The sequence below is a fragment of the Elgaria multicarinata genome, chromosome 11, assembly GCF_023053635.1.
Source record: "Elgaria multicarinata webbii isolate HBS135686 ecotype San Diego chromosome 11, rElgMul1.1.pri, whole genome shotgun sequence".
Lineage (NCBI taxonomy): Eukaryota > Metazoa > Chordata > Lepidosauria > Squamata > Anguidae > Elgaria > Elgaria multicarinata.
This window is the reverse complement of record NC_086181.1, coordinates 7,496,155-7,521,512: the sequence shown is the minus strand read 5'-3', so window position 1 is coordinate 7,521,512 and position 25,358 is coordinate 7,496,155. Positions and strand designations below refer to the sequence as shown.

The following is a 25,358-nucleotide window of genomic DNA, read 5'->3' as shown; positions in this document are numbered from 1 at the left end:
GTATAGAATTGCACTGTTAGGGAACAATCCTGTACTTGTCTACTCAGAAGTAAATCCACATGGGTTACTCCCTGGTAAGTGGGAATACAGCCTAATGGTGCAATATTACACGTGTTTACTTAAAAGTAAGTCCTATTGTGTTTCATGGGTATTAAGTCTTGTTCTTCTTGAAAACCAGCCTACCCAGCCACCCTGCTCCATGTTGTATGACAAGCAATTTATGACACAGTAGAGGGGTGAGCTGTAAAAAGAGAACAAGTAAAATTTCCATTGGTCCAGTGCAAGCCGCCCAACAATGGCTCTATGGATCCTGGCCCATATTTCCCCGCCTCAGAATAGGGGCACAAACTATTATGTTTAGAAAACAGTCAAGTGAACAAGGACAAAGAACTGAAGGGGAAAAGGAAGACTTCTTCTAAAGTATTTTAAAATGAGAATCAAGATTTAGGGGGTTGGTTTTTTTGGTTAGTGAAAACATGAAATCAATTGCAGTTGTTTGACATATACCCTTCTGAAAATTGGAAGCTTTTTGTTCAAAAGAACACTTTTCTCACAGCAAACCTGCCTTTTATCTCAATTTTTCATCTGCTCAAAAAAATAAAATAAAATCATCTTGGGAACTGCCAGATTTTAGCACTGTATCTGAGAGTGATCCAACACGATCTGCTATCAATACGAGCAGCCAATAACCAAAGGACACAAATCCAGTTAGCACTGAGCATCTGTAAGTCACACTGCCTGTGTTTGTACAAAATACTATGCCGAAATTGGTGAGAATTCTTGCGTATCAGTGGTGCTGGTGCACACTCCCCAATCACTCCCACTTGGCTCCTCCTGCAAAGCGGAGTGGCTAAAGCAAGCAGAAACTTACCAGGGCAGAAAAGCTTTGCATTTCAACTGAAACCAGACTCTGACTTGTTGCTCCACTAACAAGGCTGGCCCAACCATTACGCAGGCTCACGTGCCCACATCAGGCAGCAGAGCGGCAAACTGCACCGCTCTCCCCCTCCACTACCAAGAGGGCCTGCATCTGCCACTTCTCGCGGGTGACTCAGAGAGCCCCAACAACCACTCTCCCAGGGTGGCATTTGCTGCAGCAAGGGAGCAGCCGACAGGGTTGCCTGGAGCAACCTCTGGCCGTCTGCTGCTCGCAGAGAGAGCCACCCAACCAAAAGCAGCGTTCTTGAGAGATCCTGCAAGAGTCCGGCCAGGTCTCATGACATCCCATGAGAGCCTAATCGGGTCTTGCAGGATCCCACAGGAGCTAAGCTATGCCTTCTAAGACCAGGGAGGCGGCTTCTTCCAGTTGCACAACGCAGCAGCAAAAGGAAGCGGGTAGGGTGGGGGACACAGCAGCAAGGAGGAGGGCCACGTGGCTGGGTGCTGCCAGTGGTCTCTCGCTGCAGGCCCCTGTCCACTAACACATCTGGATCTATGAAGCAACTTCAAGCCCTGGCTTTGAACTCTGGCCTGTTTTGAGAGAGATGCTGGATCCAGATTCAGATGTAACACTCAGCTTTTACGCCCCAGTATGTTTCCAGTTACTTTAGAATTGGAAGTTTAGATGCTCCTGCTTGCAAGAAGAGCCAAGCAGGAGTGATTTGAGAATCCTGCACCGGTGTGTTGCTCATTACCAGAATTCTCAGCATTTCCAGCTTCACATTTTGTGCTAACGCAGCCACTGAATTTAAGAAGTGCTTAATTCTGGCTAGGTTATAGGTTTTGTATTTAAAAAGAAAATTGTGACCATCCCCATACAAGATCCTTGTTTTTTCTGGATTTCTCCTTGGCAACCTCTTTCTAGAAACCCTCCAAATTCCAAACTTTTACAAAGTTTTCTTTTAAAATGTATTTATATATATTTATATATATATTTATATATATATATATTTCTTCTTTCTTAAATGAATCCTTCCCTCCTTGTTCTATGTGTACTTTCTTTTCTTTTTTTTACCTGAAGAACTAATTTTATTTTTATTATTTGCTGGTGACATTTTTAGGCATGTGTGAGTGGACAAGGAGTGGTGGGCGGCAAAGGGGAAGGAGAGAGAGGTAACTTTGGGTAGTCAAGTTTAGGACAAAAAGGGGGTTGGAGCAATAAAAAAAAACAGAAAACAGAAAACATTACACCCGTTCCCTTGAAACATTTGAAATGCAAACTCAACCGGGGGTGGGTGGGAAAAAACACCACTTCATTTTCACTGCAACAAGAAGCAGGCAACCCCTTTGCGGAGGCGTGTATGTGTGCACGACAGGTTGAAGGGAAGAGTTGGGGGGTGGGGGTGGGAGGTGCGTGCCGCATAGGAGGTGAATTGTTTTGTAATCGGTTGTGTTTTTTTTTAATATATATATATATATATATATATGTAAAGTCTTGCTCCTAGTTTTGAGCATCTGTCCTTCAGTTCTGTTTGTTGATCTGTCTGCAAAGAGTTCAGATCTTCCTGTATACGAACTGTGGCTCCCCAGTGGGAAAATGGGTCTGCATTGCAAGCGGAACCCTGTTTTGCTGGAACTGTCGAATGAAAGATAGTGTGCTGGTACGGAACAGTACACGGAGGCCACCCTCTGGAGCCCGACCACGACTCACGGGGCCTGGGGCAGGGTGAGGCAGGAGGGTGGGGAGCATGCTTGCAGCGGCACGCTGCCCCACGGCTTCCCCCTCACCCACCCCTGCTCCTCAGACATTGTCCAGGCATCCCCAGGGAACGAAAGACCAAAGTATGCAGGAGGGAGGATGAGCAGCTTGTCTTGGTGGCCAACGTGGTCATGGCGAATGCGTGGCAGGACTGCTTCTGTTGGAACTGGGTGAGAGGCTGGGGCTGCAGCTGCCTGGAGGTGGGGCTAGGCTGCCTATGCGGGAGGGGGCTCCCGTTGGGGCCCCCAAAGTGTCCATGCCTTCTGAGTTCTCCAGCATCTCCTGAATGAGTGGTGGCATAGATCCAGGGATCTCCATTTTCAACGTGATCACTCTTTCAGCACCTGCGGGAAGGAAGACAGGCAACTTACAGAGGGCAGAGCGCAAGCCTCAGGCCAAACCCTCCCCTTCCCCGCCCAGTACTGGATGCATAGTAACGCCCAACATAACCCAGGTTTTACCACCAAATGTAAACTCATCAGGGAACTGCAAATAATCTCTGACAATCTTTGAGTGGTAAGTTGTTGTTTTTAAACACCTGTTCTTTGCATTCACAATGCTGCATTCATAAGTATATATTTTTCAAGCTGTAATTGTACACCTTGAAAAGGTAATGTGTGAGATGCAGCCCTTGGTTTCTGAGTTCCTTCTCCAGACCTTAGCTTGCTACATAAAGAACCCCTCCAAGGAACAAAAAGAGACTCTCTATGCAGAACCTGGAGCCTGGCCCTTACCTTTTGCGCTGATGCTTCGCAGGTCCGTGATCTTCATCAGCATTTTGGGAAACATATGGGGTTTACTAGGCCTCCTCTTCCTCACATAAATTTTCAGGGCCTCCAATAGTGGCTCCTGCAATTTATCCACTCGATCCGGCTGTTCTAGGTCTTGTCGATCTGGGGAGAAGCAGAGGGGTCATCTGACACAAAGCGCCTAAGCAGAATTGTGCATAACTCAGCACAAGTAGAAATGCCGTGCCAAATAAGAGACCGTTTCCACAAGGCCAATATGCATGTATTTATTCATTTGTTATAATTTTAATCTGTCCAATATCAAAAACCTCTCTGCATGGATTCACACGAAGCTCTTATCTTTCTACGCTGGGTGCACATATAGACATCTACAGAAACACTTTGCAAATCTTATGTAATTTGTTCAGGTAGCCATGGGATGAGCACCAAGAACTAACTATGCAGAGCATGGCAGCCCTGAATCCCGAAAACTACTTTCAAATGAGGTTAGCATCAAGGGCATTATTTTGTATTTGTTGAGTGATGTACCACCTTGAGTGTCTCTTTTGAGACAAAGTATGGGCTACAGACTATCAAAACAAATCAATAGATATCTACCACTACCCTCCCTCACTTCTAAGACTCTTTAGGGTCTTTTTTGTGTTTTTTAAAAGTGTTTGCAGACTGATATGAACTCATGAATGACATGGACCAGAAATAGATTGATCCATCTATCCTACTTTGGGGCTAGGGTATTTTATACCCTAGCTGTTTCAAACTGTAATAGGTTTCCAACCCCCAAATCACTTCTGTGCAGGACTTTTGTTGTTGTTGTTGTTGTTGTTGCAAACTACACATTTGGCAATCACATTGCAGGTCTATTTTTTGCAAAATTTTCTCCTAGGGAAGCTGTGATTAATAGTGGCTTTTCAGTGCCTGCACACCATCTGCCCACAACAAAACAGCCATTGTATGCAATGGACACATTTATTAAAAACTACCCATGACAACTGCACCTGTGGTTTTCCATCTCTTTCCTGCAAAGTAAATTCTTAGTATATAATACTTAATGACAGCTTTGTCACTGATATGGTGACTCATTTTCCTCTAATCATTTAGTCAGAAATATTACTACTTGAAATTATTCAGAATCCTCCCCCCACCCCACCATGGTGCACATCAACACTCATACAGTCTTCTTATCCAGTAAAAGCTTTTAAAAGCACAAACTTTCACGCCACCCACCCAAAAAATGTCCTGCCACTTGGTGGTGCTATTGAATAAGGACGCAGCACATTGAAGAGGCGCTCCCCCGCCCGCTTTCTCTCGCATCAAGAGACACATATAAAAAACAGAGGTAACCATGCTGGTCCCTGGGAATCAAACAACCCACAGTCCATAATTGGATAATACCGACGTTAAGACCAACCAAAGTGCCACATAAGAGTGCGCACGTTTTGAGTTCTCCAGTACAAAAGCAGAGAATGGCGGAAGGAACAGAAAAGTTAGGCCAGATGTGGTGGGCACGTGACCGGTAGTTTAAATTCAGCCTCAAGATGGAGATTCCAGATTGAATGAATTAGTCCCTATAGGTGCTGCAGTTACCAGATTCAGTAAACAAACAAACAAGCAAAAATGTTTCTAGCTCTTACGATGGCAGAGGAAAAGCTTAAAGGTACGTGTGCAATATCTGGTGATGATTCAAGGAGTATTTCCCCACAAAAACATACTCTGGTTCAACTGTTTTGGGTTCCCTCTCCTCTTGTTTCCAAGGCCCTTGGAAATTGCCATTTGTGGGCAAGAGAACAGGGCCCTCATCATACAGAGAATTCTCAGCATTCTCAGAAAGTTAAAAATTATTTTTATTTTATTTATTTATCATAGTTATATCCCGCTCCTCAGCCAAAAAAGGCTCTCGAAGCGGCTTACACTTAGCAAAAAACGACTTGGGTTGACTGAGGAGTTTGCAGAGAAGATGTAATCTTAGCAAGCAGAATGACTGAGTCGATTTGTGGCTTCTAGAGATTGCAAAGGAGGGAAAGAAGTGGAGAAGAGCCAAGTATTTCACTCACAACTTCATTGTTTTATGTGTCTTAAATATAACATTATCCATGTATAACATGTGAAATTGGTCAAGCTAACCACTGTCCCGTTCATGTGGCTACTATTTGGCCTTGGGAGATGCAAAACTAAGTCTTAGGATGAGATATCTAACATTTAGTCACTTCAAGCGGTCACGCTTTTTCTGGTATGTACCACTACAGGCTGCAGGTTGCATGCTTGAATGTTCCCTTCGAAAAATCAAATCAAATCCATGTCTATGAATAAATGGCTCATCTCGGAGAACTAGGGTGGACCCTTTGTGATGTACTTGTTCTGTACATACAGGGAGTTAAAAAAAGAGACATGGGAGAACTTTCAAACACTAACAGTTTAGGTGGAAGAATCCAGGAAAAGTTTTTACCACTTGATTCTACTGAATGTATACACTGACACTCGTATCTTCCATAAACCATTTTTATTTTAAGCAAGCAATTTGAGCTGCTTCCATCATTACAAATGCTCACTTCAAAGAGCACTCGCAGAATGAAGATCAGAAAAAAACAACCAACCAACCAATGGGCCAAGGTGCATGTCATGGTGGCAGATTTGCAGGACACACGCCCTACACAAGCTGCTTCCACTTTCTGTAAACGACCTAGTCGGAGGTTGTGAGTGTAATGTGAGAACCCGTTCACTGGGTTGTTTAGGGGCTAAACAGCCCGTTAGTTAACCCAACAACGACATTGACTCCTAAACAACCCAGTGGTCTGGGTTTGCATGTCACATTCACATTCTCCAACCGAAATAATTTGAGGTTCTTTACAGAATGTGGAAGTGAATCATGCATATCCCTACAGATCATGGGCTAAATAACCCACAACTTCACACTGTGACATGCAAACCAGGTCATTGTTGGGGATAAGGTTTATGCTTCTGTAATCAAGTTTGACAAGGAAGATCTGATCAGCTCCCTCCCTATCAACTTTCACTTTCCAGGTCAACATGCTGTTATTATTTCAGGATGTTTTTGCTGTGGGCAGTAACTGACACGGTTTTGTCCTCTTGGCAGAGCTTATTCCTTGGTTTGCTGCATATCTGTAGGAATTTAGCAGTGGGGGAGGGTTCTTTATCATGAGGTTGATGTATAGTTACAGATAGTGTTGTTGTTTTCATTTTTATGACTGACTGTTAGTTGCCTTCGGGGTCTGCATGAATATTTTAATTAAGAAATAATGGTGTCAAAAACTTGGCACGAACGTGGCAGCTTCTTAGCCTCACTGAGAGAGCAAAACCTGTGCCTTCTCCTTGCAATGGTGCTCACCTCCACATATGAGACAGATGGCGCTGAGGAGTCCTGTTTCTGCATCGTCCATCTCAAGCGGCAGTAGCTGGTTGGCAAAGGCAAAGACTAGGTCCGTGAGGGGCCCAAAGCCTGCATTGTGCATCTGTGTGCGGTTGAGCGTCAAGCCATCTGAGAAAGTCATGGTGTCCTGATCTGGGGTATAGCGCGTACATATCCGCAGGATCTAGGAGAGAAGAGGCATGCATGGCAATGGCTCCCATTCCTTCTATGTTCTACCTGCAGAATGGTATGGAAGGAGTGGGATGGGTTACTTTGGGGTGCAAATCTGGCTTGTGTGACTTCTAGAGGGCAAGAACCAGACATGTTCTAAGGCTCCTCCAGCCCCTACAGTTCTGCAATTCCAAAGAGGTCCTGATGCGTCTTACTTTGCCCCTGGATCCCAACTCACCAGGATGTCTAGGCAGGCGGCTTTGAGGAGCGTGATCTGGTCGGCGATTGTGAGCGTGGTGAAACCCGGCAGCTGCTTAGCAAATTCGACAGTCTTGATGATGCACTTCGTAGATAGTTCACTGAACTTGTCCCACAGGTCAATGTCAAGTGAGACCCGTTGATCCGAACTGTTATTCTGTGAACAATTGCAAAAGCAGTGGGGGCAAAAGTCACCAGAAACGTAGGGTGAGAGGAAAGCATTTGAGATTCAGGGTGGTGGGATGTTGTATTTGAACCCAGGAAGAATTTCCTCTCTTGATTCTTTGATTCACGTTCAGAATTCTGACCAGTTCTTCTAAGCCACATTGACTGATCACCTTGGGAACATTTACCTTCCCCCAGAGTAGGGGAGGGTGATCCCACCTGGGGCCCAATCCAGCCCATGGAGGGGTGAGCAACCTTTTCAGATCTCACTTCCTGGGGAGAGGAATGCTATCTCTGACTGGAGATAACTGTTGTTTTAAAATGGATAATGTTGTTTTTATATTGTTGTCTATATGTTTCTGATGGTTTTTTAAATTTTGTATACTTTTTAAATGTTTACTGTTTTTAACTGTTGTAAACCGCCCAGAGAGCTTCGGCTGTGGGGTGGTATATAAATGTAATAAATAAATAAAATAAATAAATTAAATAAATAAATAAATAACAAAGGGATTCCCCTTTGTGCTTCTCATCTTCCATCAGAGAGCAAGTGGTACAAAGGGGAATCCCGTTGATATCTCCAACCAGAGAGCAAAGATAAGCTGGGGATTCCCTCACACCAGTCAGCCGGGCTTGCAGGATTCCTCCCCCCCAGACACACACACACTGATTGGGATGCAAACAGGATGCTAAGGAGCCATCCAACTCAGCCAGCTCCTGCAAGCAGCAGCTGAGCCCCTTCCTGCCCTGCTCACACCCTGCTTGGAACACGAGCAGGGTGGGCAGGGGGCATTCAGGCCGCACTTGCAGGAGCCGTTTCCCAAGGAAATCAAAATAGTCATAGAAAGTATTTTCTAATGTGAGATTGGTAAAGTCAAGGCTGGCAAATAGACCAAAGGAGTTCCTCTTGAGAAACTCAGGTTTACTTTAAAACAACAGCAGTGCTGGAAGCTGCCTTGTGAGGAGATTGGACTAAAAGGTGGGATATAATTAAATACCATTAGAAAATCCAACTCAAACCAAGAGCACAAGGACGTTTCTCACGCTATGGCTAAAGAGAGGAACTGAGAAAACGTTGAAGAGCGTCTGGTGTAGCCAACAGAAGCAAGCGGAGTGGATCTGCCCGGCCCAGCTAGCAACAGAAGGAGGGGCCACAGCTCAGGGGTCGAGCACCTGCTTTGCACGTCGGAGGCCCCAGGTACACACCCTGGCATCTCTGGTTCAACGGATCGGGTAACATGTGATGGCAGGGATGAGAACGAATACGTAATAATATCTGCCAGAGATCCTGGAGGGCTGCAGATCATCAGAGCAGATGATACTGGGCTGGATGGACAAAGAGTCTGACTGCTGGAGGGCTCGCTTAATAGTTATCATCGACAGTGATACCTGCGATATTGGGTAATCTATACAAGTGCAAACCGAGGCTGACAGCCATATTGCTTGCCAATTGTTCATGGAGCCTGTGTGTATGGTAGTGTCTCTCTGCCATTGGGGTAGGTTTGGAAGTATTATAGTTCTTGTTTTTCCCCTTCCTACAGTGTGATTTTGTAAAACATTTGTAAAATTTTCTCCTAGGAATGTTGATTTGTACAACCACGAGTTTTCAACTGTTTATTATCTAAGCCTTTGTTGAGGGGACTGCAATGCTTTTTATGGGCTGAGCTTGTTTTGAAAGTATTGCATATGTTTACAACTTTTAATCATTAGTAATAATGAATTTTTGTTTATTTTGCAGACGCTACTAATATACTAGCGTCGGCATATTAAACTTAGCAAATTGGGCTGAAAGGCATTGCCCTTGATGTGCTATGTGAGAACTGGGATCATTAAGCCTTTATTAGACTACTAAGGGAGACCAAATATAGTCAAAACAAATTTGGCTGTTTATTATATCTCAAGTGATCCATATTCATTTGCCCATGAATAGCTATTAGTGGGTGTTTGTTTTATGCGAAGGGATGTATGTATTATTTGTCTTAAAACAACCATTAGTCTGCCTGTTTTTAATTTTAGCTGTCATAAAACATGTTAAATGAATTTGAGAACTTTGTAGTTTTTCACTTTTTGAATATCCCATCTTGTTCAGTATTAGGCAGCTCCATAAGAATAAATACTACAAGCCTGGGCAAATCTGACCAATTAGCAAAATTTATCCAGGAAACATAAAATTTATCCATGTGGCTTCTGTTCCGGGACAAGAATTCAAGGAGTTTGTCAGCACAGGGAACTCATAACAGCAGTTACGGCTTCCCCCCAGATCAATGGATGCCTCCCGATTACAACTTACAGCCCCTTCACCAATCACAGCTTTGACCAATTGCCATTCCACCAATGCCAGCAGCATAACCGGTTGAGTTTCCCCACCCACCCTCCCTTTGTCCGTCTTGGCTGCCACTCACCGTGGTGTACTTGCCCAACTGGCAGAGGGCAGGGAAGGTCTCCTGGTGAGCCTTGCGCACTTTCTCGATGAGGTCCTCTACCTCGGGCGTGATGATGTAGCTCTCTGAACATTCCTGCTTGGGGGCATCTTTCTTCTTTTTGTTCCTGTCGTTCCGGACGGCTGAACAGGCAAGCAAAGGAGGGCACAGAGTGAGTGGTGCTCTCTGAGACGACGAGAAATCAAGAGCCCTGAAAGCAGAACCCCTCCCCTAACCATTACTGTTATTTATTATTATCATTACTTAGTAGTAGTAACAGTACTTTTAAAAACTGAATCAATGGGGTTAAGCAAGGACCGAAGAGTTTTTAGGGAGTAAACATAGGCAGTCCAATAAAGGGACTGAACAGAGGTGGTCTGATTTTAAAAAACACACACATTGACCTGAAGCATTTTTTTATGGGCAACTGGAATGAACACAGCAAACCATAACATTACTTTCCTTTTGGGAAAGAGTTATATATTTCTCACCTTACTGCTAGTTGCCTATCTGCTTGCTGGTTCCCCATTCTGCCCTAGTTAACATAGACAGAAAAAGTAGAGGCCGCAGTTCTTACTGGCATTCTAGTCTCAAATGGAACTGGTTTTCCAATCTAAAGTCCCATGCAAAGTATCTAAGATTTCACGATAGAAATGCTGAGTGATGGAGCAGCACCACTCTGTGCTGATGGAGAACTGTGATCAATGGTGGTCAATGGTGATCAGGGTGTTAGACTACGACCTTGATCTATGCCCTGGTTATGGGCTTAGGTGCTGTGCTGTGATGGACTCCCTGCAAAAATTTCAACTTCTGGGGTGCCTGTGTCTGCAGTAGAATTGTCTCAAACAGTGCTGCTTCTGTGAGGGAAGTGAAAGATCAGTTTGGATGGGGAAACTTCAACAAGGCAGGGGAATTGAAGGACTGCATACCAGAAGCACAGGCCAAAGGCAGGACAGCCGAGAAATTGAAGTACAGGAATACAGAATAGGAAGACTATCCAGGAAGGAGGGAAGCTCAAGAGACAGCGAGGACAAATGTTGGTTGAAGAAAGAGAGACAACTAGGCACAGCACTGAGGAACTAAAACATGAGGAAAGGACAGGTGGAGGAAGCAGAGGGCTGAGGGAACAGAGGGCAGCCAAGGTTACAAGCTGAGAAAAGGAATGAGAAAGCCAGGTTGAGGGGGGAAACTCAGCAGGGATCAAGAGATAGAAAAAGCTATGTGGAAGGGATGGAGAGGGAACATTGAAGACAGAGCTGCAAAAATCCCAGACAACTCTTTGCCCAGACCTCTAGAACTGGGATGGTGGAACCTAGAAAAGTTGAAACATATCCCCCAAGATGCAAATGTAGAAAAAGTGCTCACTAAAGCAAGGAGAATCAGAACCCAGGACAAAATATGAGTGGATTATTTACACAACCCAGCTGAAAGTATGTCTGCACAGCAGATGTGGCATTCAACCATGGGACCAGAAATCCAGGATGTGGAATGCATGGCAGGTGCTGATACTCCCCTCGCTAGTGTATCTGATTCACCTCAACACTATTGATGTCCAAGAACCAAATGCCAGTGCCAAGATGGCTCTGGGTGTACACAGCAACACACTCAAACACCGTAAGACTGTCTTATCTCAATGTTCTGCTACTGAGCTGGAAGAGCACCAAAGGGCAGTCTAGCTCTATCTCAACCCTACTCTAGCTCCCATGACAGATCAAACTTTCCAGTCCAGGCCACAGTGTAGCATCACGAAAAGCATGGCACAGAAGGGTGCCTGTGGAGCAAATGGCTCCAGAAATCACAAGCAAGTGAGCCCACCTGCATGTTGTCTGCATCTGTAGCCAATCAAATTCCTTTTCAATCCCACTTATGATGATTTGTCAGACCTAGAATGCATCCAAATCATTTTAATGGGTGTCAACGCACCATGCTGAACATCTTGTCTCTATGGTAGGTTTTAATTGGGAAGCTGGAAAAACACAATCCGATCTTACGATGGACATGTGTGCGTCTGTGCATGTGTCTGCATGCCCTTTCCTGATCCCAGTGAGCTGCAGCTGAGGCAACAGAACAGAAGCCATAAGATAACCGTCATACAGTTATCTAGCTAAAGGAGGCTCTTTGTTCTAAGAAATGTTTCAGAATTATTTCGATTTTCAATCTGAGTTTGTTTATTTATTTATTTATTTATTTTAACACTTCTATACCATTTCCCTACTGCCAAAAGCAGCACCGGAAGAATAATGAAAACTGTCATATTAAACAGGTTAAAACTCGATTCTAAAATTATAGAAACTCTGTAAAAAGACAAAGCCTGAAAAACATCCTCAAAATATCAGTATAAAAACCATCAGCCGCCATTAAAACCCTTTGTGAACAATGAAACTTCAACCAGCTGCTGAAAAGCCAAGTGGAAAACAGTGCAATGTGCTTCTAGTCAAGGCGTACACCCCAGGGCTTGAAAGCCACCACAGAGAGGGCCTCATAATTCTGTGGCCTTAAAGATATCACCAATGAGACACTGGAACATGGAGCAACAACCTCCACTGGAGTACTAAGGGATGATGAGAGAGGAACATATTGGAGGGAAGTCTTTGGTTCCTGAAAGTACAGATGCCACAGACCTTGAAGGATCACACTTCGAACTGGATCTGGAAGCATATAAGTTGCCAGTGCAGTTGGCCAGAATGGGAGTTTCCTCCAGCCTGCCCCAGTCAGGAGGTGATCTGCAGTGCTCAGCACTAGCTGCAACTCCCAAACCAATCTTCAAAGGTTACCTCAAGTTGTAAACATAGATAACAACTTGAGGTGACCTTTGAAGATTGGTTTGGGAGTTGCAGCTCGTGACAGTTGAATCGGTCTTCAACACTGGCGATTGGACAGCATCCTGTACTGCAGCGGAAGGCAGCAGATTAGCTTAAGGGGCATCGGGCAGGCCACATGGCCCACAGCTCTGTCCTCCAACATCTTGCATCCATCTCCCAGTATCTGCTGCCCGAGGCAACTGCCTCACTCAGCCTAATGGTCAAGTAGTGCATCTCACAGTAGTCAATATGTGAGGTCACCAAAGCATGGATGGCTGAGGCCAGATCCATATCAGAGCTCAGCAGCCACAAGCAGCCTGAGCTGGCAAAATGCTTCCTAGACATTGCTGCTCCTGAGGATCCAGTAAAGGAGGGTCCAAGAAAAACACCAGATGGCATGCCTTTTCCTTCAAGGGAAGTGTAACCCCATCCAGGGCCAGGAAAACCAACAATCCTCCAGACCTATGTTGGCATCATAACTGCTGCCTTGTCCGTTACTAGTCTGGTTACAACCGCTAGCTTGTGTTCCTTCCCATCTTCCCCTACGTTAATGCTCTCCAAGATGCTTTAGGGTGGATGCTTTAGGGTGCTTTAGGGTGGATTCCTGCATTGAGCAGGGGGTTGGACTCGATGGCCTTGTTGGACCCTTCCAACTCTGCTGTTCTATGATTCTATGATTCTAAGACTACCTTGCGTGGACCATCTATTCATTAAGCTAAGACAGCAAGAACAAGCTGGGAGAAAACTCTTAGATCTGCAGAACTCCTTTCCATTTGAGACTCACCAGTGCCTGAATATGTTCAGGAAATGTTGCAAAACCATTTCAACATGGGCTCTTTATTGGTGTATGGAGGTAAGCTACCAAAGGGAAGAGAGTTTTAACATTGATTGTGCTATATCCCTTTTCATTTGAAAATGAATATGTGCCTTCATCTTATTATTTAAAAAAAACTTTACTGGAAATCTTACAAATGGGGCAGACTTCAAATTCAAACAGACAAAAGAAATGCTAACAACAGCCCCTTAACAAATTGGAATGTACTTAATTAACCTACAGAGAACAAAACTGACAGAGATTACAATATTAAGGCCCACAGGCCGCGAAAAGACATGGGCACATGTATCAGATTTGTGGCGTTGCCTCTCTGCATATGGGATTTATTGAGGCAGCACAAAGCCTTGTGTATGTTTTTGTCTTGTTGTGGTGTATTTTTGCACCGAACCCAAATCAAGGTATCCTGGAGGAAGAAGGAAGGATTTGGGGTCTGCGAGGCTCCTGGGCCCTTTTGGGGTTTTATTCTTTAGGATAATCCTTCCTTTGAAAAAAGAAAAGGAAAAAGGAAAGTCATGAGCGGTGGCAACGCCAGATGTGCCTTTCGCCTGTAGTGGGGCTGGTACATTTCACCGCCCTGCCTGAGGGAGGAGGTGGGGCGGGGGGAGGGGGATAATTCGGAAATCAGTCATGTCTGCTTGGCAAATTCAATAAAGCGCAGTCCAGACAGGCAGTTAGGGAGGGGGGGATACTGCATCCATCATCACATAGAGGCTGGGGGGAGAAAAAGCAGCTGGCATAAGGAGAAGTGAAAGACGCCAAGACAACTGGATGAGAGAAGGATTCAAAAGCATTGTGGGGTGGGTGGGTGTATGTGTGTGTGTGTGTGTGTGCGTGCATGCGTGGGGTGCATCTTAGAAGCAGATTTGGGAAAGGTGGCCCACATTCTCCATTTCTCTACATGCACACAGCCACAATCCAGTTTGGTCTACACATGAATCCTTCCCAACCTACTCCTCCTCCTCCAACTCCTGGCAAAAGGGTGGTTATCTCCACCACATGTAGGTTTTCTAGTTTCCTCAAACAAACCTCACACAGTCCTTGGTTACTATAGTGCCTTAGCCCTGTACCCTGATTCAGCAAGCATCACCCTCCTGCTTGTTAATATTTGGGTGGTAACGTCAACCTCTCACACACACAACTTCTCCAGAGCTGGTAAGGCATCCTGTTCTTAGAGGTTTCCAATAGGACTTACAGATTCCATACCGCAACTCAACAACCATGGGTGGTGGAACAGGGCCAAGACTAGGCTAGAACAGTGCTTGCCTGCCCCCTGCCCCCAGCCCCTCCTTGATCACCCTGTTTCTTCACAGACTCTGGAGAAAAAAGGGCAGGATTGCAGATGTCCCAGTTGAACCACTGACTTTCCACCCATCCACACCTCCTTTTCCACTGGATCAATCTGCTGCTTCCCCACCCCAAGAGTTTATTAATCTAGCCCTTAGAGTTGTCATGGCAAAGTGGGGTTCCCTCCCCCACCCCCGTTACAGTCGGGAGCCATGACAACTAAGCACTGCAGACACCAGGAGGGCCCTGTCTGCGTCATTTATCTCTGACATCATCAATCACCGGTTGCCGAGGAAACACCCTCAAAATTAGAACAAAGCGGAGGGGTGAGCCCCACACATCACCTCTTTTGGGTGAAAACTGGAAAAATCCCTGTGTATCAATGTTGACTGGATTTTGTTTATGGCAGCGGGTGATAATGGTGGTATCTCGTTTGGCAGATTAGGTTATTTGCAGAACAGTTCCTTCAAGTACCAACTGGAAAGAGAGAGAAAACTCTCCCGAAATGTGTTCGACAAAATCTCTAAATATTGACACAGAAGTAACATCAGACATTTTTGTTTGTCACCTTTCTTTTCTTTTTGCAGAAACTGCCATTTCTTTTCCCCACAAGATGTGTGAGGCAGGATGAAAGATATGTGTAAATGGAAGATGTATCAGTAGGAAAACAACAGCTATCACCTGAAACGGCAAGGATGGCCAAGTAGACCTGCAGGGCAAAGATGAGTCTTCTCCAACCTGGAGCCCTCCAGATGTGTGGGACTACAACTCCCATTCTTCCCAGCCAGCATGGCCAGCTGTAGTCCAGCAATCTGGAGAGCACCAGGTTGGGGGAAACTGGCCTGTTTCTAAACACCAGAACCTTTTGTAAACTTAAATATCTACCATCACAATGATGCGTACTAGAATTTTGCTTTTTACAAAACAGCTGAATTACACTGGTTCTTTCATTGTAAAGCGCCACAATACCAGAAATGGTGAGGTGGCACTATAAAAATGCTTTAAATTAAATAAGTAAATATATTTCCTCTTATTGCCTTTTTGTTCTCTCTGCATAGGTGAATCTGCTGTTGGCCCGGTTTCCTTACATTCTCAAACCTGCATCAGCTTCTCCCTCTGCTGATCCGGTCTTATTCCTCTTGTCCCCACAGCCTTTCCAGGACTGCAATAGCCCTCACCTTGTGACCTCTGTATCACAGGAGACTTTCTGTGACGCTCCGGTTTGAATTATTATTTGAAAATGCTTTATGATGCTCAGCTGAGACAGAGTTTGTGACTTGTTCAAACAGGCTGGCCAGTAACCTTCATAGACCAACAGAGATTTAAACTAGATCTCCCAAGTCCACTGTATCACAGACTAGTCCTTGTGAGTTTCTAATAAGAGATTTGAGATTTGCATTTGGGATTTGCTACTTTTGGAAGATACTGGTAGCCAGAAACCTCCCTTCCCCCATCTTCCTCCTCCTCCTCCTCCTCCTCCTCGCCCTTCACTCACACTCCTTGGACATGCCAACTTCAAAGCACTTCTGCAGGCGGCAGTACTGACAACGGTTTCGCGTCACTTTGTTGATGATGCAGTTCTTGTCGCGGTGACAGGTGTACACCATGTTCTTCTGAATGCTGCGGCGGAAAAAACCCTGCAGGGTGTAGAGGAGAAAAAGCGGCATGAGCAAGGCAACCCTTTCTCCCCTTCTTCACAGTAACGTATGGCTTGGCTTGCCCACTTCCATGGTCTGCCACTTCACAGCGGTGCACTCGCTCTCCAAGAGCAGATGTAGCGAAGTGCAAGCTGTCCTCAGTCCGAGCCTTAACTCAGCCATAATGCCTGGCCTTAGATATTGACCCTGTTCAGACAACGCACTAAGCTATGGTGGTTAAGTACTTTGAGCTAAACATGGCTTAGCATGTCATGTGAACCATTTCTAAACAAGCTGGTTACATAACCACAGTTTAAACACACACACTCACTCACTGTCTGCTGCAAAAGGGCTAGCGGCCTAACCATGGCTTAGCATGTTGTCTGTACAGACCCACTGTCCAGATTTAGTTATACTTAGGATAGACCCATAGAAATCAATGGGATTTAGTAATGACTAATTTAAATCCCGTTAATTTATACACTCATGACTAACTTCTCCCTTACCAACCTGCCCAGTCACTGCGGTCATCCGAGGGCCTGCTCCTGGTGGTTCCACATAGATCCACCCTCCGATTGGAATCCACCAGGGGAAGAGCCTTCAGCGTGGTGGCCCCCCTCCTGTGGAATTCCTTGCCTCTGGAGGTCAGGCAGGCGCCAACCTTGTATTCCTTTCGGTGCCTCCTGAAAACATCTTTATTCCAAGAAGCCTTTCCTTAATATGCAGCCTTGGATCTCTGTTTTTGCTTCTTTTAAATTTTGATTTAACTGTTTTATTCTGTTTTTATTTACATTTTATCTTGTACACCGCTCCGAAATTTTTCAATGGGGAGCGGTATATAAATATTCTAAATAAATAAATAATAACTTAAATCCCCTTGATTTCTTTGGATCTACTCTAAGTATGACTAGATCTGGATACAACCCATTGTCTCTTTTCTCAGACTGTTATAGAGATAGTAATACAAGTCTACTGTAAAAGGTCGTTGTAAAGGTTTTTGAAATCATGAACATAAGGCACTCTAAATATACTAGAGCGCTATACCAATAGTGAGAGCAGTTTGTGGGGCAGTGTTGCTGCTGTGGGGAGGGGGTCTGGTTTTTCAAGTCTGTCCTTCCTTCTTCCAGCCACCACCAAATCTGCATTCTTGTGCAGATTTGGCTAATGCTACATATAAATGTCAAAGTATCCAGTTTTAAAAACTTGGTAAGCTGCCTGTCATGAGACCTTGGGAATTAAAGGTGGTGTTGAGAATTAATAATGAGGATATGTAGCATTCATATGTATTTATTTTATTAAGAATGTTTATATTTTACCTTTCTTCCATCATGGAACTTAAGGTGACATACATGGGGGCTCCCAGATGGTCCCCCATCCAGGTGCGGCCTAGACACAGACCTGCTTAGTGTTAGCATCATGTAAAGGCAAAAAATAATAAATTGGAATCTGGAGTTTTCCCCCTCTTGCTTGCTTGCTTGCTGGTAGTGCTATCCCGGTTTTGTGTTTGGTTTGCAACATTTTTCTGCACATGAGGACTAAAAACGGGGTGTGTGTGTGTTGTTGTTATGAAGTTCAGATTATCAGGACTGCTGCCTTCTGTTTGAAACTGCATCCCTCCCATTCCGCCAATGTGCATATACCTGATTTTCAACACTCTAAAGAACAACATCAATAGCTCTCTCTTTTCTCCACACACTTGATCTTAGCCAAAAGGCCGAGAAGCGATAGCTCTCTCTTTTCTAAACCAAAGTAAGGCTGCTGTTGCAACTGACTGAATAGGGGTGCAGTCAGGAGAAGTAGAGGCTCATTGGTTTGGTGGTGGCCACAGCACAGGCCATGCTGCTCAACAGCGGCACAGGGGAGCAAGGGCAACATCACCACGTCCCCTAATGAGATTAAGGGACTCCTGGTGGGGAAGGAGAAAAGCCTTTCTTCTAGGCAACCAGAGGCACAAAGGGCCTCGTGTTAATGAGCCAGAGGGAAGGGATTTGCTGGGGAGGACCAAGTCTGCTCGCCCAAGCTGATGATCTCTGCCAACCCACAAGGTCATGCTGCCAGCCTGGTGCAAGTGGGGGCACGTGAACAAACAGGTAAAGCAAGAGTAGCATAGATGCAGGAGGGAGGGAGAAGTGGATTTATTTATTTTATAGAAAAGGAGAGTTTATAATAAGAGAGAAGGAGAAGAAATAATTAAATGCATACAAAGACTGAATATGAATATGCTCTTGTGTATATACTAACACACACTCTTGTGCCCTCACCAGCTGCCCTCATCCTCAGAGTACAACCAGAGCAATTGGGGGTGGGGGTGGGGGGGTGCGCATGTGCGTGTGTGCAGGATAGACAAATTGTACCAATACTTCCTGATGGGGTGGAAGCCTCAAGAGTTTGGTATCTCTCCTAAGCCCTTCTAGCTCTGTGAGAACTTTGTCCTGCCACTCCACATCCTTATGCTCATGGGACATGTGCAAAACCCAAAGTGAAAGTCTCTAGATGATTATTGGACACTGCTGCAGTACCAATCCTGGAGCAGATGGGGAAAGGGCTCCACTTCCAGGAAAAAAGGCACAGTCAAAATTGATAGCAGAAGGAATGCAATTGTGCTCTCTCTTTTGTTGTCCCCACTGCATCACAGTACTTTGGATCTGCTTCATTGTCTAAGAACATAAGAAGAGCCCTGATGCTGGATCAGACCAAGGGTCCATCTAGTCCAGCACTCTGTTCACACAGTGGCCAACCAGCTGTCAGCCAGGGACCAACAAAGCAGGACATGGTGCAACAGCACCCTCCCACCCATGTTCCCCAGCAACTGATGCACATAGGCTTACTGCCTTGAATACTGGAGATAGCACACAACCATCAGGGCTAGTAGCCATCGATAGCCTTCTCCTCCAACCATTTCCCCTCCATTCCTTGCTGCCATTTCCACTCTCACCTTGCATCCTTCACAGGCGCTGACCCCATAGTGATAGCCTGACGATTTGTCCTGGCACACAAAACAGGGCTTGTAGATTCGGGGCAGTGGGGGTGGTGAAGGAGGGCTGGGCACGATCTCTTCTGAGCTGGTACTCTGTGTTTCAATGGCTGCAGAAAAAGAGAGACAGAGAGAAAGAAAATAAGTCAAAGGTGACATTTTGAGGGCTAATTGTGTAAACTGATGCAGGGGTGAGGCTTTTGAGTTTGCTTCGAATCTGTGTGAGGAAGTTACTTGACCAATTCACTTCAATTATGACACTTCTGAATTGACGCCATCAAAAAGCATTATGTTCTAGGTGCTGAGAAGAGAAATCAAAGCCATGGTGTTCAAGCTGTGATGGCCCTTTCACACATGCAGGTGTGTCACATCCTGACCCGCATGTGTTCCTGGCCTCTTGTGAGATGGGCATAAAATGAGGAAGGAGTTGGTGCTGGAGGATGTGCTCTTGAAGTGCTTGCATATCAAAAGAGCTTACTTCACCATACCACTTTACCATCTCAGGTTATTTATTTTTTTAAAAAATCTCCAAATTATCTGCAGAGGAACACTAAGAAGGCATGAGACAAGGAGTATAAAATTATGAGATGGCTCCAGTTTGTAATTCAAATGTGTTATTTGCATTAAATCTGGGGTTTCTGGAATGAACTTGAAAATTGAGGGGGTGGGGGACTGCAGTGCATGGAGAGGTTGCTAATTAAAGACAAATCTCAATACAAATGCCAGTTGGCCCCTTGGGAGTGCCGTCCTGGGGGGCTGCTCCTCAACAACTTATATTTTGGTTAGACAGATTTTGCAACCAGAATACCTTTACATAAGGCACCCTCCACAAGAAACAACGAGAAGGGACAACAGAGCAACCCTGGAAGAAAGAATAACCCAAAATCGGTAAGCCCAAAGGCCTCAAAGCTTTGGAAGCCGCCTCCAGCATGCTCTCCGCAAGGGTGGGATGGCACTGCTGCGAGATGCGATTTGACATTTTCAGGCCAAAGAAATAAGATGTGGGATTGAGCCAGACACAACCAATCCCAGGAGCCTTACATGCTGGCGCTGCAGCTCAGATGAAGGGGGAGGGGTGGGAGGGAGGGGGAAAGGCAGGCAGGCAGCGCAGCAGTTACTGACACAGCTAGATTCCCGGCTCTAGGACAGAAGGGCTTTGCCTTTGGGTGTGGGGGAAATAAAACTACCCAGACACAAGGCTTAAAAAAACACACATTTGAGATGCCAGAAATACACATGAGTCATTGGAAAGGAAGTGCCTCTGAGCTTGTAGAGAGTGCATTTCTCCCTCAATATGGGGTAAACAAAAAGCACCTGGGTTTCTAAGTCAGAAGGACTGTTAACAGCTACACTCTGTGGTTATTCCATCACAGAATACAAGGCTGTATCTTCTGTGCATGAGACAGTTAAGGGGCCATCCATAAAAGGGGAGGAAAGGGGGAAATAGTAAGGAGGCATTTAGTATTAGTTAGAAATGGGACAGAAGTTTGGTTTTAAAAAGCCTTTAAACTGTGATGTAGCCCTATGGATGGTCCCTAGAGAAAAAAGAGCCCGGAACCTAGACTCCTGCCTATGCAGAAGGAAGCATATCCAAGCTAGTTACAATAGCATGTGGCCTGGGTGCTATCCTCAGAGACGGAAGTGGGATCTTATAGGGTTTTTCAGAGTCAGGTAAAGACCAGCCTCTTTAATGGTATATGAAGAGCCATCTGTGCCTGTTGTTTTAGAATAGGTCAGTTAGGAAAAACATTATTTATTTAAATTGATTTTAGCTGTTTACATAAATATTTCTGTTAAAAATTTAGACTATTTTTTATCATGTTGTGTTTTTATGAATTGTTGTAAACCACCCAGAGAGCTTGAGTTATGGGGTGGTATAGAAATAATAATAATAATAATAATAATAATAATAATAATAATAATAATAGTTTTGACAACAAATATGTAAACTTTAAAAAAAACTTATACACAAAAGGAAGTCACATACATAAATATTAACTGAGGGAAAGAAATACTGATTTTAGTGCTAAAAATGGGATGGAAAACCAAGATTATGAGACGTAAATATGCAGGATTAGGGAAGGAGTGGGTTCCAACCCAGTTAAAAGAAAGAGTACAAGGAGAGATTAATTTTGCGGAATCAAAATCTGTGGGTGTAAAGACATGTTCCTGAATGCTCAGATGGTGGCAGTGGCAGGGAATATTTTCGTACAACTTCAGCTGGTTAGCCAGTGTGGTGCAATGGTTACAGCATTGGACTAGGACCAGGGTTCAAATCTCCATTCGGCCTGGAAGCTCACTGGATGGCTTTGTGCCAGTTGCTATCTCTCAGCCTAACCTACCTCACAAGGATGCCATGAGGTATGTCACTCTGAGCTCCTTCAAGGAAGGGTGGAATAAGGACACCATGAAGAAGCAAACTGCACCCTTCCTGAAGAAGGCAGGCCTGGCTGCTGATATATATATATATATATATATATATATATATATATATATATATATATATGCGCTTTGGTCAGTTTAGACTCCTACAATGAGATCTATCTGGGGCTGCCTTTAAGGTGTATTTGGAAAATAAAACTGGTGCAAAGTGCTGCTGCTTGGGTGATACTCGGGGTTTATTATAGAATCATAGAATCATAGAATAGCAGAGTTGGAAGGGGCCTACAAGGCCATCTAGTCCAACCCCCTGCTCAATGCAGGAATCCACCCTAAAGCATCCCTGACAGAGGGTTGTCCAGCTGCCTCTTGAATGCCTCTAGTGTGGGAGAGCCCACAACCTCCCTAGGTAACTGATTCCACTGTCGCACTGCTCTAACAGTCAGGAAGTTTTTCCTGATGTCCAGCCGGAATCTGGCTTCCTTTAACTTGAGCCCGTTATTCCGTGTCCTGCACTCTGGGAGGATCGAGAAGAGATCCTGGTCCTCCTCTGTGTGACAACCTTTTAGGTATTTGAAGAGTGCTATCATGTCTCCCCTCAATCTTCTCTTCTCCAGGCTAAACATGCCCAGTTCTTTCAGTCTCTCTTCATAGGGCTTTGTTTCTAGACCCCTGATCATCCTGGTTGCCCTCTCCTGAACACGCTCCAGCTTGTCTGCATCCTTCTTGAATTGTGGAGCCCAGAACTGGACACAATACTCTAGATGAGGCCTAACCAGGGCCGAATAGAGAGGAACCAGTACCTCACGTGATTTGGAAGCTATACTTCTATTAATGCAGCCCAAAATAGCATTTGCCTTTCTTGCAGCCATATCGCACTGTTGGCTCATATTCAGCTTGCGATCAACAACAATTCCAAGATCCTTCTCACTTGTAGTATTGCTGAGCCAAGTGTCCCCGATCTTGTAACTGTGCATTTGGTTTCTATTCCCTAAATGTAGAACTTGGCATTTATCCCTATTAAATTTCATTCTGTTGTTTTCAGCCCAGCACTCCAGCCTATCAAGATCACTTTGAAGTTTGTTTCTGTCTTCCAGGGTATTAGCTATCCCACCCAATTTGGTGTCATCTGCAAATTTGATCAGCGTTCCCTGCACCTCCTCGTCCAAATCATTAATAAAAATGTTGAAGAGCACTGGGCCCAGGACTGAGCCCTGCGGCACCCCACTCGTTGCCTCTCCCCAGTTTGAGAAGGTTCCATTGATAAGTACTCTTTGAGTCCGATTCTGTAGCCAACTGTGAATCCACCTAATAGTTGTCCCATCTAGCCCACTTTTAGCTAGTTTGTTAATCAGAATGTCATGTGGTACTTTGTCAAAAGCTTTGCTGAAGTCAAGATATATGACGTCCACAGCATTCCCACAGTCCACAAGGGAGGTTATCCTATCAAAAAATGAGATCAAATTAGTCTGACAGGATTTGTTCCTGACAAATCCATGTTGGCTTCTAGTAATCACTGCATTGATTTCAAGGTGTTTACAGATTGACTTCTTTATAATCTGCTCCAGAATTTTCCCAGGGTTGGATGTCAGACTGACTGGTCTGTAGTTCCCAGGTTCCTCCTTTTTGCCCTTTTTGAAGATAGGGTCAACGTTAGCCCTCCTCCAGTCGTCCGGCACCTCACCCGTCTTCCATGATTTTGCAAAGATAATAGACAAAGTTTCTGAGAGTTCTTCTGCTAGCTCCTTCATTACTCTAGGATGCAGTTCATCGGGCCCTGGAGATTTAAACTCATTCAAGGAAATTAGGTGTTCTTTGACCATTTGTTTATCAATCTCAAACTGCAATCCTGCCCCCTCAACTTCTGCTTCACTTTTTCCAGGGAGGTCATAAACCCGCTTTTGGGAGAAGACTGAGGCAAAGTAGGAACTGAGCACTTCAGCCTTTTCTTTGTCATCTGTTATCAATTTGCCATCCTCATTAAGCAGTTGAACCACCATTTCTTTCCTCTGTCTTTTACTACTCACGTATCTGAAGAAAGCCTTTTTATTGCTTTTAGCATCCCTCGCTAATCTCAGCTCATTCACAGCTTTAGCCTTCCTGACACCATTTCGGCACTTGGCGCATATTACTTGGCGCATATTACGCTTATACTTTTGGAATACATTGGTTCCCAATTCAAAGTGCTGGTTTTGACCTCCAAAGCTATAAGCAGCTTGGTTCCAGGGCATCGGTAGGATTTCTGGCTTCCATATGAAACTGGTTGAGACCTTTGGAGGGGGCTCCACCCTGTCTTCAGCCATTATCCGTGGCCAGGCAGGTTGAATGGGGCCTTCTCCTGTGGAACCTCCTCCCTAGGGAGGCCTGTTTAGCTTCTTCTCTTCCATCCAACGGATGGAGAAGACCACCCTTTTCCATTAGGCATTTTATGACAACTATTGTTCCCTGATGTTGTGCTTTTACTGTTTTACAAATGATAACAGAATATAGAGCTCTTTTTAAAAAATCAGTTTATGCTTTAATTCATATTATTGTTTTATGCATATTTTAACGTGTGAATACTGCTTAGGGGACGTTTTGGCTGAAAAGTGGCATAAAAATTAACTTTAACCTAATGTAACATAACTGCAGGCACCTAAATGACAGACTTCAACTAGTGTACTAACTACAGAATGGAACCGCATGCAATCTTATAAGGAAAAATCATACCCAACAGAGATCTGAGCTCAAACTAGCCTCCAAACTTCTAGGCTGTCTCCAGACCCATGAAATCCACCACCCCAGTTTACTGATATGCCCCCTGCTCTGGCACAACCTGTTTCAAAAGTTCTGGTTCCCACAACACCTGGTTTGAGACGCAGTTCTGGAGAGTGGGGCATAGTGACAATTTAGAGAGGCCCCCGCACTACATTTCCAGCTTGGGGAAGGGGCTGTGATCTAGAGGACTGGAGTGGAAGGTGGTGGTGGTGGGGAAGACTGGGAACCAAGATGTTTGGGGTTTCACTACAGTTTTCAAAAAGTAGCATGAGTCCCCATGCCTTGCTAATAAAAACACAAAGCGAGAAACTGCCTTGCGTGAATCTGGAGGTTCATTTAGACGTGCGTGCACTGCTGCAAAACATGGATAACAACAACAAAACTACACAGCCTGCACATGTGTGATGTGTTTTCCGCTCCCCCAGGCATGAAAAGGTTAAGGCGCCTGGCTGCACACCCATGGCCCCTTTCCTGTAGGATGTCTGCCGATGTTTTTCTTCAAGCCGGAGTCCGGAGTAAACCAGTCAGACAGGATATTAAAAGGCCTGGCCCCGCACAGGGTGAACGGGCCTTCAGATGGGAAAGGCCTCCAGGCTAGTCCCCCAAGGATGGGTTTGATTAGCTCCCCCTTCTTCAGCAAAAAACTACACACACACACACACACACACACACACACACACACACTACTCGCAGGGAAAAGAGCCAGGATATGGCCCGGCAAACAAAAGGGCTGGCGCATGCCAGGAGATTAGACATGAAAGGGGTTTCGTTGAGTGGGGCCTCTGCTCAGGAAGAGGCTCACAGCTGGGGAATGCACCCTGAGGACTTTGCACCAACTCACGGCCCATGACGTCCCCACCCTGACAGCGCAAAACACAAGGACCGGCTAGGCTGATCCCTCCCCCCACTACACACACATACACACACAA

The 25,358-nt window shown here is 45.0% G+C and overlaps 1 protein-coding gene across 4 annotated transcripts in view; it reads right to left on the bottom strand.

The window, feature by feature from the left end:
* Positions 1-2,312: 2,312 nt before the first annotated feature.
* The window catches only part of RARA (retinoic acid receptor alpha), a 187,276-nt gene continuing 164,230 nt past the window's right edge, over positions 2,313-25,358 (bottom strand). For 3 of the 4 annotated variants that reach the window (XM_063138607.1, XM_063138608.1, XM_063138609.1), the window contains 7 exons: positions 19,255-19,403; positions 16,178-16,319; positions 9,745-9,905; positions 7,161-7,337; positions 6,731-6,935; positions 3,373-3,531; positions 2,313-2,982 (listed from right to left, as the gene is read on the bottom strand). In XM_063138607.1, coding sequence (XP_062994677.1) covers positions 2,768-2,982; positions 3,373-3,531; positions 6,731-6,935; positions 7,161-7,337; positions 9,745-9,905; positions 16,178-16,319; positions 19,255-19,403 — 1,208 coding nt within the window. In that variant the 3' untranslated portion in view covers positions 2,313-2,767. Of the gene's footprint in view, positions 2,983-3,372; positions 3,532-6,730; positions 6,936-7,160; positions 7,338-9,744; positions 9,906-16,177; positions 16,320-19,254; positions 19,404-25,312; positions 25,321-25,358 lie in introns of all 4 variants that reach the window. The other variant, XM_063138610.1, reaches the window with a different exon arrangement.